At 41.1% G+C, this 18,969-nt stretch overlaps 1 protein-coding gene across 1 annotated transcript in view; it reads left to right on the forward strand.

The window, feature by feature from the left end:
- Positions 1–18,969, forward strand: part of FBXL13 (F-box and leucine rich repeat protein 13) — a gene marked incomplete at both ends in the record, with an annotated part of 242,481 nt that overhangs the window by 218,708 nt on the left and 4,804 nt on the right. The window contains one exon of the mRNA XM_080701187.1: positions 11,476–11,610. Coding sequence (XP_080557313.1) covers positions 11,476–11,610 — 135 coding nt within the window. The remainder of the gene's footprint in view (positions 1–11,475; positions 11,611–18,969) is intronic.

The raw sequence follows: 18,969 nt of genomic DNA on the forward strand, positions 1-18,969 counted from the left end.
ATTGCCACTAGACTGGCAACAGTCTAGTGAGATTGAGCTCTTAACCTTTGGGGTCTACACTCCAGTTAGTGTCAGATTTAAGTTACACTTAAGTTACACTGTAGGTTACCCAGCTGGGAATTGGTCCATGTGTGAAAAAACCCACACATCAGGAGTTCCAAGTGAAGTGTCCTGTAAGTATTGAGAATGGCCTGAGTGCACAAAGGAGAAACAGTTTACCTCTGCTGTATTCAGATATGACTTCAAAGTCATTAGTCCGTGCTTCTCCTGAGCTCTTCTCACTGCTGAGGCTCTGTGACTGAGGCTTTAAAGAGTCCTGCTCCCCTCATGCTATCTGTAGGAGGGGACAGCTGTGGGCAGGCTCAGGGGGCTCTGCTGCAATTTGTTTCTGTTTAATTTGAGAGGTGAGGTGTTCTCTTGTTAATGAAGAACGCATGGGTACTGTGCAGATTTGTTTGTTCTCTCTGTAGATTTTATATAGTTTGGTGGAGATTCAAACTTAGATTGTCACTGTCCTCTAACCTAAATATGGCTTCTTTTATCTTTGATTAATAATGAAAACAATATTTTTAGCAGAGATATATGTCTGATTTTTTTTTTGTGTGTGTGTGGTACTGGGGTTCCTGGAAGCCCTTCTACTTCCGGGCTACACTCCCAGACCTATTTTTTTTTATATTTTTATTTGGAAACAGGGTCTCTTAAACCAGCGCGGCTGGCTTTGAACCTGCGCGATCCTCCTGTCTCCGCCTCCCAAGCTCAGGGATTACAAGCGTGCACCACTATGCCCGGTTTATATGTCTGATTTTTAAAGCCCAGAGACCAAAATGCAGTAGGTCATATGTATAGCTACATTAATCAATAGAGGCATGAGGTAGCAGCTCATCCCCTCTGCATGGCTTGTGCCTTGTGTAATGTAATGAAATGTTCTCTGATGGCTGCAGAGGTGTCTGGCAACTTCTGTTTATGAGGTGTTAGCAGCAGGAGAGGTGCTAGGACCTCCGTGTTCCTCATTGTCCTCTTTGGGCCCCTTCTTTTCTGGGACCCCCAATGTTTCCCTAACTGCTTGGACATTTGAGACAACAGGTTCCTCTTTCCTGTAATATTCAGTGTGTTTTAACCTTTTCATTATCTTAAATTAAAATTATAGTTTTTTTATTTAATTGTTAATAACAGATTTGTCTTCATTTACAAATTGAAAGGGAGGTAGACCAGAGAGAAGGAATAAGGGACTGGGAAGAACAGCCAGCCATGTGGGACAAATTACAAACTCTTTCATAACTAAGAGACCAGCACAACAGGATGCATTGCTGTTCGTTTCACTTTCAGTAGGACCCAGGGATGTTTGACGAGTCAGGTTGTTCTGTAGATGTGAGTTTGCTCCAGGCAAAGACTTAGTGGGAGCTGGGCTTCAGAGTTCTCAGTCCTGAACACGACTACCTGTGCTAGAGAAGTGAAACTCTTAGAAGTAGTGTAGAGCTGCTACACAAAAGCTCAGGTCAGAAAGGTCCAGGAGTACTCACTCCATCCAGCAACAGTCCTGTCTGAGTCTTCCTCCCTCAGAGTGGCCAATGGACAGCCTGTTCTATACTCTTCTCTCTAGAGTGTAAGAAGGGTTGAATTCATGGGCCAAAACAACAAAACTACTCTCCTATGACTCTTTTCTGATCTTAAATATTTACTTGGAATCACCTAAACTTTCTAACGAGTTATAAAATGTTGTTTATGCAATATACTCATGAATAATTTTTATTAGTTGATAGACTCCACCTTCTAGTGCTCAAACAAAATTGATTTCAGTAGTTGTTGACACATACTGGCTCATAATGCCAAAGATGGATTAGATGTGTTGGTTCCACATAGCAACAATCTTTTTTTAAAAAAAAGAATCAACATTGATTTCTGTTTGGTTTCCAAGATTAAGTCATTCAAGAATTATCAAAGCATGAGATTTCAATAACTCCACCTCTTCTCCAGGGAACTTTTTATGTTCATGGGTTAAAAGGGAATCCCTTTCCAAAGTGACCTTAATCATTGGTCTTTGGTGCAGCAGAAGTTCTGAAACCTCCTGTATGGTGAAAGAAACACCAGGATCCTTTATCTCTTGGCCATACTACTCAGGAAAGTATTTCTATCTAATACTCCAGGCTCATCTTAGGAAATAATTGACTAAGAGATCTGTGATGGTTACAGAAGGTCTCAGGCTTAGAAATGTTTTATAGGGTCTTAGGGAGAGGAAACTAAAGAATTCCTCTGGTAGAATTAAGGGAACAATCATTTGATACCTTTTAGAAAAACAATGTGCACAAAACCTGGAACAACTAAGAGCACAAAACCTGGAACAATATCTACACTACATGATTATCTATGCTAAGAAAAGTCTGTTTCAGTCAGCATGATCATTGCTATAATCCCAAATACTTGACCACCATATTTATTTGCTCACAGTTCTGGAGATTGCAGGGGTTTAGTCTACATTAGGCTGGTTACATTGGCAGAGCTCAGGGTATGGTGATTATAGAGGCTGGAAGCAGGAGAGTGCAAGCAAAGGGATTCAAAGACACAAATACAGTCCCCAAACCACATCCCCAGTGACCCACCTCCTCCTGCCATACTCCATCTGCCTAGGTCACCACCCAGTAAATCTATTATGATAGATTTATGCACTGAAAATATTATAGCCATCATTGTATCAACTCTGAACACCAATACAGGAGCTCTTCTGGGGATATTCTATATCCAAACCCTAATATTAGTTCTCCTAAACTTTATAACAGAACAACATACCCCCATGAGACTAGAGGCACCTGTAATCAACTGGGAGTCACAGATAAACTCCTGCCAAGACCCCAGGGCATTATTCTTTCTTCAAAGGCTGAGAGCAGAAGAAATAATCTCAGAATTCCCTATTGCTCCCGACATCACCGAATTCTTGCAGCTCAACAGAATTAGGAACTTGCCAGACTTCAAAGGAAGTGGGATTTGACAGTTCGTCCGTTTCTCATAGTCTATAAGGTTCCAAGGCACGCTGAAGTCATGGGTACCATGTCTTCTTGGCAAAGAAACAGCTGAGGCTGAGAACACCCCATGCCTGCCCTGGCTTCTTGCCTGTTCCCACGAGGGAGAACCAACTGAGGTTATGCTGAGCTTGCTAAATGAATGCACACATCTGTTATTTTTATGAGTATCCACAGAGAAGAACTATATGAGAACACATTAAAAGGAAGATAATCCCTAGAAGGCCTCTTTTGCCCCCAAAGCTACCACTGCAACATTAGTTTACCGTATGTAAGATGAAAGCTAAGCAAATCATGTCAGTTTGTCTGACAGAAAAAAATAAAAGGCAGGGAAAATAAACATCAGAATTCTACTTTCCTACTAATAGTATGAATTTATGCTTTTTTTTTGCTTTTTAAACCCAAATGCCCAGATATGAGGGTAATCTGGCTGCGACATCTGTCACCCCATTGATCGCCAGGGTTGATTCAGCTGATCTGGCTCGTTAGGCCCTTCCTTCCTCACCACTCCATGTGCGTCCCTCCTGAAGCTGCGCCCTCGGTCGAAGAGGACGACCTTCCCCGAATAGAGGAGGACCAGTCTTCAGTCAAGGATATACGAGTAGCTGCTCTCCCCTGCTAGAACCTCCAAATAAGCTCTCAAGGTCCATTTGTAGGAGAACATAGGGTAGTCAAGCTTCCAAGACTCCAGGCACATCTAATGAGACACTGCACGTGGCAGTCTGCCTTTCTTTAAAAATAAAAAAATTAAAAAATTAAAAAACAAAAACAAAAACACACCCAAATGACCAATCTTCTTTTGATCCCTCTTCTACATAACCCATGTGGGATTTTCTCATTGTATCTAGCTTGACATGAACTGAGTGCTGGTGGCATGTCTCAAAGAGCTATGGTTTTTCATGTTAGGGTTTCTATCTGTTTCAGCTAGGTTTTATTCGCTCATTCCAAAGTCTTCATCATGTGGGAGGTGGTGTTCTCAGGTCTGAAAGGGGCAGACAAGATTCTTCCAGGATCTCTCTGGGTCCATTGTTGACCCAGCATGTGTACGGGGTGTTATTTCTGCCAAGTGCTTTTTGAGCACATGGTTCTTTCTCTCTTCCAGATATTCCTGTGAAATAGGTGTTCTTACTCTCCCCTCACAGAGGAAAGCATTTGTGGTCAAATGGCTGTTAAAGTCACATAGTTACAGCGTTACATTCCAGGCCCTGTGCTTTTCTACCAGATTGGTAGCTTTCCTTGATTAGATCATCTTCTATTCTGTCATGCTTCAAGATGGGTGGGGAGAGTCAAAGTAGTACTAGTACTGATGGTTCATGAACTCATTGTTTCCTAGAGATCCTTAAACTAGAGAGATCCTTAAACAAGAGGATGGCATGACTTTGTTGTGAAAGTTCTGAGTAGCTATTTTCTCGGCAAGTATGAGAAAAAAGACAAAGATTGGAGTGGCTGAATGTAAAATAGAAACTCATCAGCTTTTTTAGGACAATTATTATAGTGTAAGTAATTTCCCTGCACTTGTCTCACAGAGGGCCCTGGGGGAATTCCAGGCAATTGACCCACTGGATACCCATTTTTTTTAACTTGAAGAAATGGGAAAGTTATGCCACTGCCCAGCCCTGGCTTTTTTTTTTTTTAAGTAAAAATCTGAAATTTGAAACTGATTTGGAGTCCTTTTCAACAAATTCTAGTCACCAGGTATAATTAAAAGATATTTTGCTTTGGTCTTTGCCTGGTCTTCTTTCCTTCAAGTTTTCTGGATATACATTATTTTCATGCCTTACCTTTTCTGTTCTTTAATCTCCCACTCCAGCCATGATTTTTATTAACATTCCCCTGTTTTTACCAAATGTCCCGGATCTATGCAGCCACTAAACCATCAAGATTACTGGGAACCAAAAGCGTATTATTTGAGTAGGTGTTTCCAGAGAAAGCATTTGCCTTAGGAAATGAGCAAGATGATATATTTTGCTGTGACAAGAAATATTAAAACTTCTAAGACCATTTATTTTAAAATTTACTTTTTCATATATTTTATGTTTATATATTTATAACATGTAACATATTTGAATAGGTTGTACATCTATACAGTTTACAAAGTGCATTAATATACATGTATTGAAATATATGCTCAAGCTGGGTGCGGTGGCGCACACTTGTGATCCCAGTGCTTGGGAGGCTGAGACAGGAGGATCGCGCAGGTTTGAAGCCAGCCTCAGCTAATTAGTGAGGCTCTCAGCAACTTAGTAAGATCATGTTTTAATTAAATATAAAATAAATCTGGGAGTGTAGCCCGGAGGTAGAGAGCCCCTGGGTTTCATCCCCTGTACCATAAAAAAGTTAAAAATATATGCTCAAAGTGTGCGTGCGTGTGTGTGTGTGTGTGTGTGTGTGTGTGTGTGTGTTAAATCTGTGTAAATCCATGTAATCTATTTCTATAGTTTTTGTTTTTGTGGTACTAGGGATTAAACTTAGGGCCATTCTGCCTCTGAGCTACACCCTTAGCCCTTTTTATTGTTTATTTATTTATTTTTTGCAATTTTGAGGATGGAACCCAGGGGCATTCTACCTCCAAGCCACACTCCCAGCCCTATTTTTTTATTCTTTATTTTGAAACAGGATCTCACTGAGTTGCAAAGGACCTCACTAAGTAGCTGAGACTGTCGGAAAACTGTGATCCTCCTGTCTCAGTCTCCCAAATGCTGGGATTACAAGCGTGCACCACCACGCTCGGCTTACTGTTTATTTTGAAACAGGGTATCATTACATTGCTGAGGCTAGCTTCAAACCTGTAAGCCTCAACCTCTTAAGTACTGGGATCATAGGCATGTGACACTGAGTCTGGCCCTCAAAATATATTTACTGTGGTGGTCATGATTTTAAAACTTTGGCAATCGGACCCATAGGGAAGGTGATCACAAATAATATTCAATGATGATCTACTATGTGCTCCTTGGAATTAGCTAATTGCTTTATTCATGTTAACTCCATCTCTCCAATAATTCCCTTAAGGAGGCTCCATATTCAGGAACCATGTTATTTCCATGTTGCAGAGGAGAACATTAAAGCATAGGGAGGTTGGGTAATTTATCCAGAGACACAGAACTTCTAGTAGCAGGATTTAAAGTCTGGCCAGTAGGTTCATTGCCTCTGGCATTTACTGAGCAAAGTGATAGGAAGGACTGGACTTCGTGTTCTGCAGGTCATGTATCACCACAGAAGCTCATCCTCCTCACTCCTGTGCTGAGAAGCATTCCTTTCTCTTGGAATACGTTTACATTTTGAACGAATGTGCAGGCCAGGAATTGAGTCCACAAAGATAATTAGACATGGGTTCCACCCTCAGAAAGCTGCAATTAATGCAGAAGTGAGACATACACAAACAGCTATATACAAATAAAACAGAATGTAAAGGGTAAAAAGCAATGGGAATTTGAAAGAGACATTCTGCCACATGAGAGGTTAGGCAAGTATTTGCGGGGCTATCCACAGTTGAGCTGGTTTGAAGCTCATCTTCTCCCCCATATCACCATGTCATTTTGAAACAGATTGGATTATGAATGTGTGTTTGGGAATCCTTTGTTTGGGTCTTGGCCTTGCCCCTTTTCCCTTTCACAGAGTGCTTTTCATATAGAAAAAGAGGATGCGCCTCCGAAGGGTGTGCCACAGCCAAGGCTTGCTCAGCCTGGTTTCCTGGCAGGGACAGTGGGAATACAGGAATGATGTCTCACCAGAGGGGCCTCAAGCTCCACTGGTTTTGATTTTGGTTTCCCCTCTCCCATTGGGAGCCATCTTGGCCCGCACAGCTGAGATTGCCATCTTGGATGGTCTCAGCTATTGTACACAATACTCGCTGGCTGGTAGAATGTGAAGCAAGCTGACAATTATAACAGACCTGATGGAACTGATGAGTGCAGGCTTTGATATCTTCTCCATCTACCAGAAATGTTTCATCCTTCCTCTAGGCTTGTCCCGTGACTGCCTTGCCGTCTCTCCTTATCTTGACTCATGACAATTTGCTGGCTCGTGTGTTTAATCATTTTTTACGATGCCTTGTTTGAACCTTTTATAAAAGAAAAGTGCTGGCTTCAGGGGACAGGAGATTTGTGCTATCTCCTCTCCAGTCGCCCCAAATATTAAATATAATAATTTTCTCTAAATAATCATTTCTGAGTCCGAATCATTTCATGGGAGAGACTTCTAGTCAGCAGCTTTCTGCAGCAAGAACATGGAGCAAGTAGTGTCCACTACACCCTCCATCTCACCCTCCACAGCCATGACTTCTCCCACCTGCTATGATGCCTGGTGGGAACCAGGCCATCTAAGTAGGATATGAGTCCCACAACACTGGAGTTTTGAATTTGACTTATAAATTAATATTGTGGAAGTTGCATTTTTAACCTTTGAAGCAATTCAGTGAGACCCTGTTTCAAAAAATAAAGACTAAAAGAATAGGGCTGGGAGTGTAGCTCAAAGGTATAATACTCCTGGATTCCATCCCCAGTACTGCAAAAAAAAAATTGTCTTTATTATGAAAATTGGTTCTTGAAAGCATAATATTTTCCAGGATTATCAACAGACATGGGACGGGAAAAAAAGACACCACATTTGCAGTAGAACGAATTGGTCTCTAATGAGGCAAGGAATGTGTCATGAGTAAGAACCACGAAGTGAGCTTTGTGGAGGCTGGGAGTGGCCACCTGTCGAGGTGGAGTAAATTGGGTTTTTGGCAGAAGCCACAGAGACAGTCAACAAATGTGAGTGAAAGTCAGTCTCCTCTACATACCTGATTTAGGCATGCAGTCATGAAACCTCCTCATGGCAAGTCAGTCCAGAAAACAGAAATGATTTAACTCACTAGGAGACTTGGAACTTTATTTTGAGACTGTTAACCCACCATAAATTTGGTTGATATATATAGAAAAGCCAAACTTGATAATTTTTGCATTTTCTTCTCTATCCTCCCTGTAAATGACTTTGAATGGAAAGAAGCTTAGTGTAGCATTTTTCAAAAAAAAAAAAAAAAAAGAAAGCCAATGGCATTGATAGATGGATGATTTCTGTATCCCTGGAGTCAGTGAATGTGATCATTTTATCTGTAGGGAGAAAAATGGGACTTTGTGAGTGATTATGTTAAAACGCCTGTGGACTTAAGTACTTAATATCACTTGCATGTCCCTGGAGGAAAATATGGATTACAGGAAGGAACAGTTCTGGCTTTAGCTCACAGATTTGCCACTGACTTAGCATAAACCTTGGACCAATCTTTGTGCCTCAGGTTTTCCATAGAGAATGTCACCATGAGTGTATCGTAGACCTCACAATCAGTATATAAGTTATTTAATTTAAAACCTCGAAGACATCCAATTTTAAAGAACATTAGAACTTTTCAGAAGGCATAAAGTAGAAGTGATTGAGGTAGTCAAAAGACAGATGTTATTAGCTTTTAACCCCCCTTTAAAGCGGGTCATCATTCAATAAATTATTCTTATAATTTAAATATTCTTTTCTGTTATTAATTTTCTATGGTTCCAATAACTCTATCCATTCTCTAAGTAGAAAACAGTATTACTCTGCTCCTTATAACACAAGAATATTCTTGTATTATTGAAATGGACTCCTTAACTATCTGGTAGACACTTATAACAGGCTCATTTATCAGCCATAAGAGGAAGGAATAGTCACCAGTATCTGTTGTGGTCAGAAAAAGATGATTCAAGGTTCAAAACCAATTATCTTTTGGTTTTTCCAAAAGTGTTTATGTTTGTTATTGTTAGTGTCATACACAAATCCCCCAAATAGTTATCATTCATCTTTATTTTTTAATGACTTGAAAGATTTTAATTAATAAAATTATATGTACTTATGGTATATAACATGATGTTTTGATATATGTATACATTGTGGAATGGCTACATCCAGTTAATTAAATATGTCTATCATCTCACATAATGTCATTACCTGTGATAAAAATTTTTAAAATCTAACTCTCAGCAATATATTTTATTTGCTATAGTAACTATGTTGTACAATAGCTCTCTTGACCATTTTCATCTGAAAAATATATTTCTTTGCAAGTTGTTCTTTCCCACAGGCCAAGCTAATCTTGTCAGAATGGTTCTAATTTTAGTATATCTGTTGCCAAAGTAAAACAAGTTAAAAGTCATATAGTGCTTACTGTGTCCAGAGCTCACCAGTGTGTTAGATATTGCCTCTTAAATAACACTGTATATAGTATACCATATTACAGATGGCTAGAGATTTTTGTATGCTAGGAGCCATATTTTATACACACACACACACACACACACACACACACACACACATATATCATATCACTCATATATTTTGGCATAGGTCTTATTATCGTTCTACCCAATGAGATGTTGTGGGTTGGAGAGGTTCAATAACCTAAGCAGTAGCAAAGCCAGAATTCTGACCCCACTCTCTGATGCCACAGTCCTAGTCTTACCTGCTATGTTAAAGTGCCTCTCTTGGAAATTCTTTCTCTTCTATGAACTTGCTAAAGAAAGATGGCTAACTGGTTCTTTCCAATCTTACTTAGGAAGTGGGCATAGTAGTGGTTTTACCTATAGAGTCAGCCTGGTGGCCATGAACTGATCCAATAGCCCAAGTCTTTGCCTCTATTCTGAGAGGAAAATTACATGTAGTTCAATGAGGAATACTTAACTTGTAATCCTATAGCATTGCAAAAATAAATGGTAAATTATTAGTACTCTAAGAATGTGAACTATTTTATAATGGGGCAAAGTATCTGGTGTGATTGACCTTTATATATTTGTAATTCTTACAATTTGGGTTTGGGGGAAAGTCTTTTCCTACACACACACACACACACACACACACACACACACATTCACAAATAAACTTTTATGAGGTGTTATCTTGAATTGCTCAGTTTCTAATTTCTACTTGTCTTGATTTCTTAGTATTTTTTTTATAATTACTGTTAAGGTTACTTTTTGTGGACCACTTTGTTCTTATTTAACTGCAAAGTTGTAAATTTTTAACTGTTATTTCCTTATGGTTTCTTTTATAACTGTTTTGTTTTGCTTTTTGTTTTTTAACGAAAAAAAGGGGAATGAAAATTAAGAAATACTGATATAAAGGGAAGAATTTTTAATGACTTTAAGGTCCTCTTATAGCCCTAGAAATTTCATATGAACATTTTGGCATTTTAAAATATCTTCACACCCAGCTAGAGAGCTGGGCGTGATGGCACATGCTCGTAATCCCAGCATTTGGGAGGCTGAGACAGGGGATCATGGTTCTCAGACAGCCTCAGTTACTACTTAGGCCCTTTGCAACTCAATGAAACCCTGTTTCAAAATAAAGAATGAAAAATAGGGCTTGGGTATAGCCTGAAGGTAAAATGCCCCTGGGTTCCATCCCCAGTAAACCCCCCCCCCCCACACACACACACAAATGCTAGAGAGTAGCTGTTATTTTCCTTAATTTAATCAGGAAAATGAGCCAGGAATGGTGCTTCACATCTGTGATTCCAGTACTCGAGAGACTGAGACAAGAGGATTGCCTGTTTGAAGCCAGCTTAGCAACTTAGCAAGGCCCTTAGCAACTTAGTGAGACCCTGTTTCAAAATAAACTATAAAACGGGGCTGAGGGTGTAACTCAGTAGTAGAATGCCCCAGGGTTCAATCCCCAATACAACACACACACACACACACACACACACACACACACACACACACACACGAGGAAAATGAGGCTCAGAAAGGTTAAGGGACTTGCTAAGGATTCAGAGGTATTAAAGAGTAGAAATGAAATTAAAACTCAAAGAATATGTTCTCTCCTTTAGCTTCCATGGTCAACTCCAGAGTCTTTGTCATTGAACCTCACCTTTTCCTGTTCATTTGGCTGAACACAAAATCTATTAATTAGTGACCACACAAGCCAAATTTCATTAGAAGTGACTTCAGGAAAACTAACTTTTGTTAGTAGAAATTTGACTTCTACTAAGCAGTGAACTGGTGTGTAAATATCTTTTACTTTAAAGAGATTTTGAGCCGGGCGTGGTGGCGTACACTTGTAATCCCAGCATTCAGGAGGCTGAGACTGGAGGATCGCAGTTTGTGGACAGCCTCAGCTACTTAGTGAGGCTCTCTGCAACTTAGTGAGACCCTGTTTCAAAATAAACAGAATAAAAAATAGGGTTGGGGTATAGCTCAGAGGTCAAATGCCCCTGGATTCCATTCCCAGACCCGCAAAAAAAAAAAAAAAAAAAAAAAAAAAAAGAGAGAGAGATTTTGGACTTAATGTTTTCTTTGTTTCAACAAGATGGCAACATCTACGTTCCAGTATAAATGTATACTAAATAAACTGCCATGAGTAGATGGCTCTAGATAGATGTACACAAAAGGTGAATAAAGACAAAGAAAAGAAAAAAAAAAAAAAAACCTTTGACCCTGGAATTTTTTTCTTGTAGGCATTTTGCAAAAGCTCGGCGATCTTGGAACACCTGGACGTCTCATTCTGTTCCCAGCTGTCAGACGATATCATCAGGGCTGTGACCATCTACTGCATCTACCTCACGTCTCTCAGCATTGCTGGCTGTCCTCAGGTATGTGCCGCGGTCAGAGCTGAGACATGTCAGATAGAGGCACTGCCAAAGAACCCAGGCAGGGCAGCTCTCTGGGCTGGCCTCATCTTAAGACTGGTCTTCTTTGCCATGTCTAAGGCATTCATTATAAATTTGTTTTTCCTATCCTCAAGTTTGAAATAACTCTTGGAATTCCTTTATGTCAAAGTAGAATTTTCAAAAAGTTAAAACACAACTCTCATACAAATATGAACACATATCAAAGATCTATTGAATTCATGAATGAGAGAACAATAAAATAATAAGGCCAATGCATAGAGCATTCGCATGAACTTGGTAGTAAGAGAACTTGAAGGATGAATGCTGGGTTGTGATTGTCAGGTTAGATCTAGAATAGGTTACTGGTTAAGCGAGGCACTACAACCATAACCTTAAGGTTGTACTTTCTACCAGATGGGAATCTCCTGGACAAAAATAGAAAGTGTTAGCATGTAACTTCCCTGAGTTTAGGCCTTAATCAATAGTAAGTAGAATGTCAAGTAAAGACATAATTCTCTTGAAATTTCCTCAGGTTGATCAATGTTCCATTATGATTCTGAAAGATCATAAATCATTTTTGTCTTATTTTTGAGTGTTTGGTTTTTCTTGACATTTGTGTATAAAAGAAATACTCATTGTAAAAAATGGACTACATATAAAAGCTTAAAGGAGAAAGTAAATACCTATAGTACAAAAAGTTAGAAATAGTTCCAGAAGGTTTATGTTTTGTATTTTTTTAAATAAAGTCATACTTTCCAAAATACACTAAACCTACTTTCTTTTCTCTTAACCTACTGGAGACATATCTCCATGTCAAGAAACAGAAATCTTGGGTTCTGGATTAACATGGTAGATTGAACTACACATAAAATTTTATTCCTTTTGAACTACTACTAAATCTGCAGATGAAGAGCAAGGACCATGTGGATAAGAAAAACAGGAGAGGAAAATAGAGCCACCAAAGATTTGAAGAGGGAAACGCCTCAATGGACATGGTATACACACACACATTTATTGACGCCCAACACTGTTTTCAGCACGGGAAGGGGGCTGGGGAGGGAATGGGGTGGGAACTGGGGGAGGGTTCAATGAGTGCCCTGTGCATGTATGGCTCTATCACCCTGAACTTCACCACAATATATGATTAAAATGCACCAGTAAAAAAAAAAAGAAAGAAGACAGACAGACAGACAGATTTAGCAGACCAGAAACAGCTGAAAAAAATCTCATTTACACAATAATCTTTAAATTTGACAGCATTTGTACCTCTGGAACTCAGCTAAGAAGGAGCTAAAGTGAGGAAGACTGAGTTAGAGTCTGGAGAGCAGTTAGGCTCCCAGATCTCCTCCTGTATACCTTCTGGCCAGTGTTTTCCCCTCCCTTGCCCAGACAGAAGCCTGGAGATTCATTTTCTAAATGCAGGTTTCTCAACCCTGACACTATGGAGACACAATGCCTCTTTGCAGTGGTGGGTGTGGTTGTCTTGTGCATTGTTGTGGGGTTTTTTTTTGTTTGTTTGTTTTTTGCGGGTCTGGGGATGGAACCCAGGGGCATTCGACCTCTGAGCTAAATCCTCTGGTTTTGTATTCTTTATTTTGAAACCGGTCTCACTGAGTTGCAGAGGGCCTTAGTAGCTGAGGCTGTCCGCGAACCGCGATCCTCCAGTCTCGGCCTCCGGAATGCTGGGATTACAAGCGTGCGCCCCCACGCCTGGCTCATTGGGTTTTCAACAGCATCTCTGCCCTTTACACACCAGATCAGTGGCACCTCACCCCCTACAGCTTCAGCCCTGACCACCAAAAATATCTTGGGACACTGTCAAATTTTTCCTGGGGAGCCAACTTACTCCCAATAGAGACCCACTATTCTAGAGACAGTAAAACAGGATGGCTGGGCTGGGAGCCACTGTGCTTACTTGTGAGTGTGGGTCCAAGAGGAAGAGGAAGACGACATGTGTGAGTGTGAGTGCTGAGACACCAGAGTATGTTTTCCTGCTCAGCATCCGGAATATGGTGGCCAGGACCATTTCTCCAGGCAGGGAATTAGAAGCCTCTTTTCTGGAGATCCTGGCTAGCCCAGGATGAAAGACCTAGAAATCCGAGCACTGGAGATTTCCAAGCAGATAATCCCCCCAGCCTATCCTTCATCAAAGTTGACAGTAGAGAAACTCCACACGGCACACTCAGAGATTCCAGATAGTTTTTAGTCCTCCACTGTTAATCATGAACGTCCAGATAGTCAAGGATTACTGGATACAAATGAAAATCTCTAACGTGTAAGATAAAGGCTAAACAAATTAACAGGAAAAACTCAAAGATGGCAAAATAAGCAGAAGGAAGAAAATTTTAAATCCTTAAAAACAATCCTCAGGACCCACAAGGTTATTAACAAGCTTGTTTTCTTCTGTTGTGCACACTGATGGGTTTTTATTTACACAGCATCACCCCAGCTCTCAAGGTGCCCCTCACTTTAGCTGGGCCACATATTCAAGTCTGTGTCTTGTTTAGTTTCTGTGGCAAGCAGATTAAGAGAGTGCTGCTGGAACTTCCCTGGTCTTCCACAGCTAATTGTGCCATATTAAGGATGAGTAGGCAGTAGAGGAAAGATGTGCTAAACCATGAAATTAAGCCAGAAAGTTCACAGCAAAAATCTTTTTAAATAGTATACTTGTTTAGAACTAGGGAAACCAGATGCCTTTCTGGTCAGCATCCCCTGGCTCTAGAAGAAGCTGGGTCAAGGGGACCTGGAATACTGGCAGCACTGACCTGGGGACTCTGCAGCAGGGGCACTGACAGCTCACAGGGGCTCTTGCTTTCGCCAGCACGGGGGCACACGTGTGACCCGTGACTCCCTGGAAAGCAGGAAAGATGGGCACTGGGATGTTTAGGAGAATGCGAAAAGGAAAGACTCCAGTGGGAATAGGAGAAGGGGGCAAGGGAGCGTTTATCTTTTTTAAAATTATTTTTTGATAAGAAGAAAACTGTGGGAATTCCTTCTCCAAGCTGCGATGGAACCAAAGGAGATGTTCCATAAAATACAATGAAATGCACCACTCTGCATCAGAGGTCTAGGGGGAGAAAAAGGAAGGGGAGTTAATTATTTTAGAATCCCAAAGTAAAGAATTTAAAGGGCTTAACTTTACCATCTGAATGTTCTGGTCAGATTGTGGGTCAGACAAGTGTCTAGATTCAGAAGACGTGGCGGCCATTATTTGGACCAATCTGAATATTCCTCTACTCATCTCGTGGCACCTCCAGTGGCCCAGCCTAGTTTACAACATTGCTTTTGGTGAGCCATAAATACATGAGTGGGTAGCTTGTTATCAAGGCAAGGTTCCCCCAAAGCCCACAGTTGAGCTTGGAATGGTTATCTTACCTGTCTTTTGGAAGGCCAGCTTTCCTTTCCCCAGCGGCCACCCCACCTCCACAGTCAGTACTACTATGACCTTATATCCCCCAACACTGACATGCCGAGGAGAACAAACCTAAGCTCCAATCAGGAAAAAGTCTGGTTGCCGGAGACCCAGTTCAAAAGCCTCAGCAACACACTAAGTGCTGCTAAACCCTGCATCTTTGATCCTCATGACATGATTTGTGGTAGGAGTTATTAATGAATAGGGGTTTGGGAAAAGAGAAAAAGTGGGTCACTGAACAACAATGACAGAATGTAAGACATGTTTATGGGTGCAAAAGTAAGCTGAAACAGGCTAGGGCTTTGGCCTTGCACTTCTGCCTGCCAGGGAAGGGCAGGCGATGTGGAGGGGCCACTGTGTGCTGGTTTGCAGCTCGCCTGGGTTTGGTGAGATCTCCATGCAACAAGTTCCATGAGGCAGTTTCTTCTTACAGAGGGCAGCAAGCACCCACAGGAGCCTGAGGTTCATCAAGAACAGGGCCTCCAAGGTCCAGGAGAGCTGCCAGGGGTGGAGGAAGTCTCAACTGCACGTTTCACTTGCAGCACAGCGGAGGGACTCCAGAAAACACTTGGGGAAGAATGTCCCGCTTAGCTGAAGCAGTGAAGGCCATCCTGTTTCCAGGAGGGAGAGGAACAGACCTCTGCTGGTCCAGCCAGTCCCCCATCTCAGCATGCTGAGCTCTCATTACCCTTAAGAACTACAAGGGAGAAAACGAAGAGCACTGGGTGGGTCCACGGCACTGGAGAACTGTCTGGCAGGTGCAGCGGACCCGAGGAGCTCACGGAGCCCTGCTGCTCTCCCCGAGCTCTGCCTTAAAGCCCCCACAGGGCATGGCCAGCATTTCCTCATACTAAATCCAGTGAGGCGCTTGACCTCAAGTGCTTGTTATCAGAAATGACTCCAGAGCTTTAATAACATCAGGGAGATGACAGTGAACACTTTCTGTCTGTTTTCAGTTATTGTCATTCTAAAGATGGGGGAATTAAAGCCGGGCGTGGTGGCACACGCTCTTGTTATCCCAGTACTTGGGAGGCTGAGACAGCAGGACGGTGCAGATTCCAAGCCAGCCTCAGCTACTCAGGCTCTCAGCAACTTAGTGAGACCCTGGTCCCAAATAAAATATAAAATAGGTCTGGGAGTGTAGCCTGGAGAGATAAAGTCCCTGGGTTTCATCCTTAGTACCCTCCAGAGAGAGGGTGGGGGAATTAGGAGAGAAAGGGTACAGGGCACTGGGAAGATGACTCAATATTTAGTCATGTGATATAACTCTGGTTCCACAGACTTGCAGCGTGAAGGGAGAGGAGTAAGATATATTCCTATTCTGGGACTCCCCAAGACAGTCCTACCCTTTTGAACCTTATATTTCAACAGTTTAGAATAAAACTGAATTTGAACTTAGTTTGAAACTCATTTAAAAATGATCATAGGAAAATCAATTAGAAGGTTCAAAATGGTTACAAGGAAAAGAAATGAGTAACAAATGGTATTTTATCATGTATTAGAAAGGGTGAGACTCCTGGCACACAGTGTTGACTAAGGTATCATTTATCTGTTGCTAGACAACCAGTCACACCAAAATCCGGTGGCTTAAAACAACTACGATTTTTCTTGTCCACAATCCTGTGGGTTAGTAATTAGGGCTGGTCCCGCTGATAAGGTTGTGCCCAACTGTTGGCTCCACTGACAGCTGATTGGTGTCGAGGGTCTCAGTTGGGACAGCTTCCACCTGCTTCACATGGTCTCATCCTCCAATAGCCCAGCTGAGCTTCTTCATAGGACAACGTATTCCAAGAAGACAAGAAGTAGGGGGCTAGGACAGATGTTTTGCATATTGGGTATCTTTCTTTTTTTTTTTTTTTTTTGTGTGTGTGTGTGTGCGTGTGTGTGTGTAGTATCAAGGATTGAATCCAGGGGCATTCTATCTCCAAGAAATACTAGCCCATTTTTAATTTTTTTTTTTTTTTTTTTGGTACTGGGGATGGAACCCAGGGTCATTCTACCTATCAGCTACACCTCCATGCCTAGTTTTATTCTTTATTTGAAACAGGGTCTCACTGAGCTGCAAAGGGCCTCACTAAGTAGCTGAGGCTGACTACAAACCCAATCCTCCTGTCCCAGCTTCCCAAGTACTGGGATTATAAGTGTGTGCCACCATGCCTGGCTCTATTTTTTGTTTTTAAGCAGGATCTTACTAGGTTTCTGAGAATCTCACTAAGTTGCTAAGGCTGGTCTTGAACCTGCAATCCTCCTGTTTCAGCCTCCCAGGTACTGGGATTACAGGCATGCACCACCAAGCCCAGCTCATATTAAATATCATAACAATTTGCTAGAACTTAAGTTACATTAAGAAATACTTCAGAATCTTAAAAACCATGATGTTAAGGTGATAATTTTTTTTAATTGTTTCTCCATTGCTATTTTTGCTAATTTGGGGGTACTGTGCTGATACTATTTCTAAAATATGGAAAAAACTTCATTAAAAATAAGCCAAAACATTTTCCCAGAGAGTCAAAGGGAGTTGAATGGGAATTAACATAATCCCTGCCCAACAAGGCTGGGACCAGAACCTCATCTCTGAGATTTAGAATATGGTAAAGTCATCTCCATCTACCGTTCCCAGCCTTCAGTCCATTAATCCTCTGAAGAATGAGCTTCCAATTTATAGAAAATATCAGGCTTTTTTTCAGCTTTCTCAGCATCAAGCAAAACTTACTACTCCTCTGAACTCTACTTGCCCTGGATTTTTCCATCACTTCATTATCCTTCCTTTCCTTTACGATGCTAAGGACTTTTTAATTTTCTTTTTGTTCAATGACATCAGATCCTCAGAGACCCATATAGTATGGCAGGAATGTCTGAAGGCATTTTGTGAGAATTAGCTGTGACGCTGAACTTTAGTTCTGAGTATGATCTGGAAACAGGGCATGCTTAGACAATGACAACATCTATTTTCCCAAACTTAAAAGTACATAACAAATGAAAGGCTTTTCTGCATAATTCTCCTAATAACTTTATGTTGAAAAACAAGAGCCAAACCTCATGATCTATGTCTTTAGAATATTCAAACATACAATAAGAAATTAAATCCAGTTGGAAAAAGATTCCTTTAGGGAGAGTACTCTAGTTGATTCTGCAGCAAGGCTCAGCTCAACTATAAATTCAAAAGTTAGGTCCTAAGTGAAATAAACCAAGAAATGGAGTAGAATTACCCCTGCAGGACATCTGGACAAACTTGCAACATGTTGGAACACTCGGCACAGCTTCCTAGAGTGAAATTTGTATGGACCTTGTGGTATCTGCTGACCTTTCTCCTTCTGCCTCCAAACATCTGTCTCACATACAAGTCTGTAAAAGAGACCAAGCTATTCCACTTTCTTACATATAATCCATCAGAGATGTCCAGACCCTTCTCATAGTAATCTGATCCTGTTTGCAGATTAATTTTGGGATAGTTTTATAATCTGTTACTAAACATATGTTTCCAAACATATGATAAGGCCTTGGAGTAGATTTTAAGTTCAAAGCCAAGTGCCTCTCTATAGTAGTTCATAGGTGTTATAGGTACCACTAAGGAAGTTTTGATGAAGTTTCTCATCTAAATCAGGGCTCTTAAAATAACAGCAAAGTCACAAATTCTCTTGGTGCCACTTGTGGCCGATCGTTTACTACTCTAACCTAATTAAGAAACAGAGTTAAACCATTGACTTGGCCCCTCATGGGGCAAGCTGGATGAAAGAGAATCTGCTATGGTTCTGATTCTGCTTGTTATAGGCTAAATGCCTGTGTATCCCCAAAAGTCAGATGTTTAAACCCTAACTGCCCATGTGACAGTGTCAGGGAGGTAAGAGGTCCTGAGGATGGAGCCTGCTATAGGATTATGTCCTTATAAGGAAGAGAGAGAGACTAGAGTACTCTCTTCCATATGATAA

Source organism: Muscardinus avellanarius (genome assembly GCF_963383645.1).
Source record: "Muscardinus avellanarius genome assembly, chromosome: 9".
Taxonomy (NCBI): domain Eukaryota; kingdom Metazoa; phylum Chordata; class Mammalia; order Rodentia; family Gliridae; genus Muscardinus; species Muscardinus avellanarius.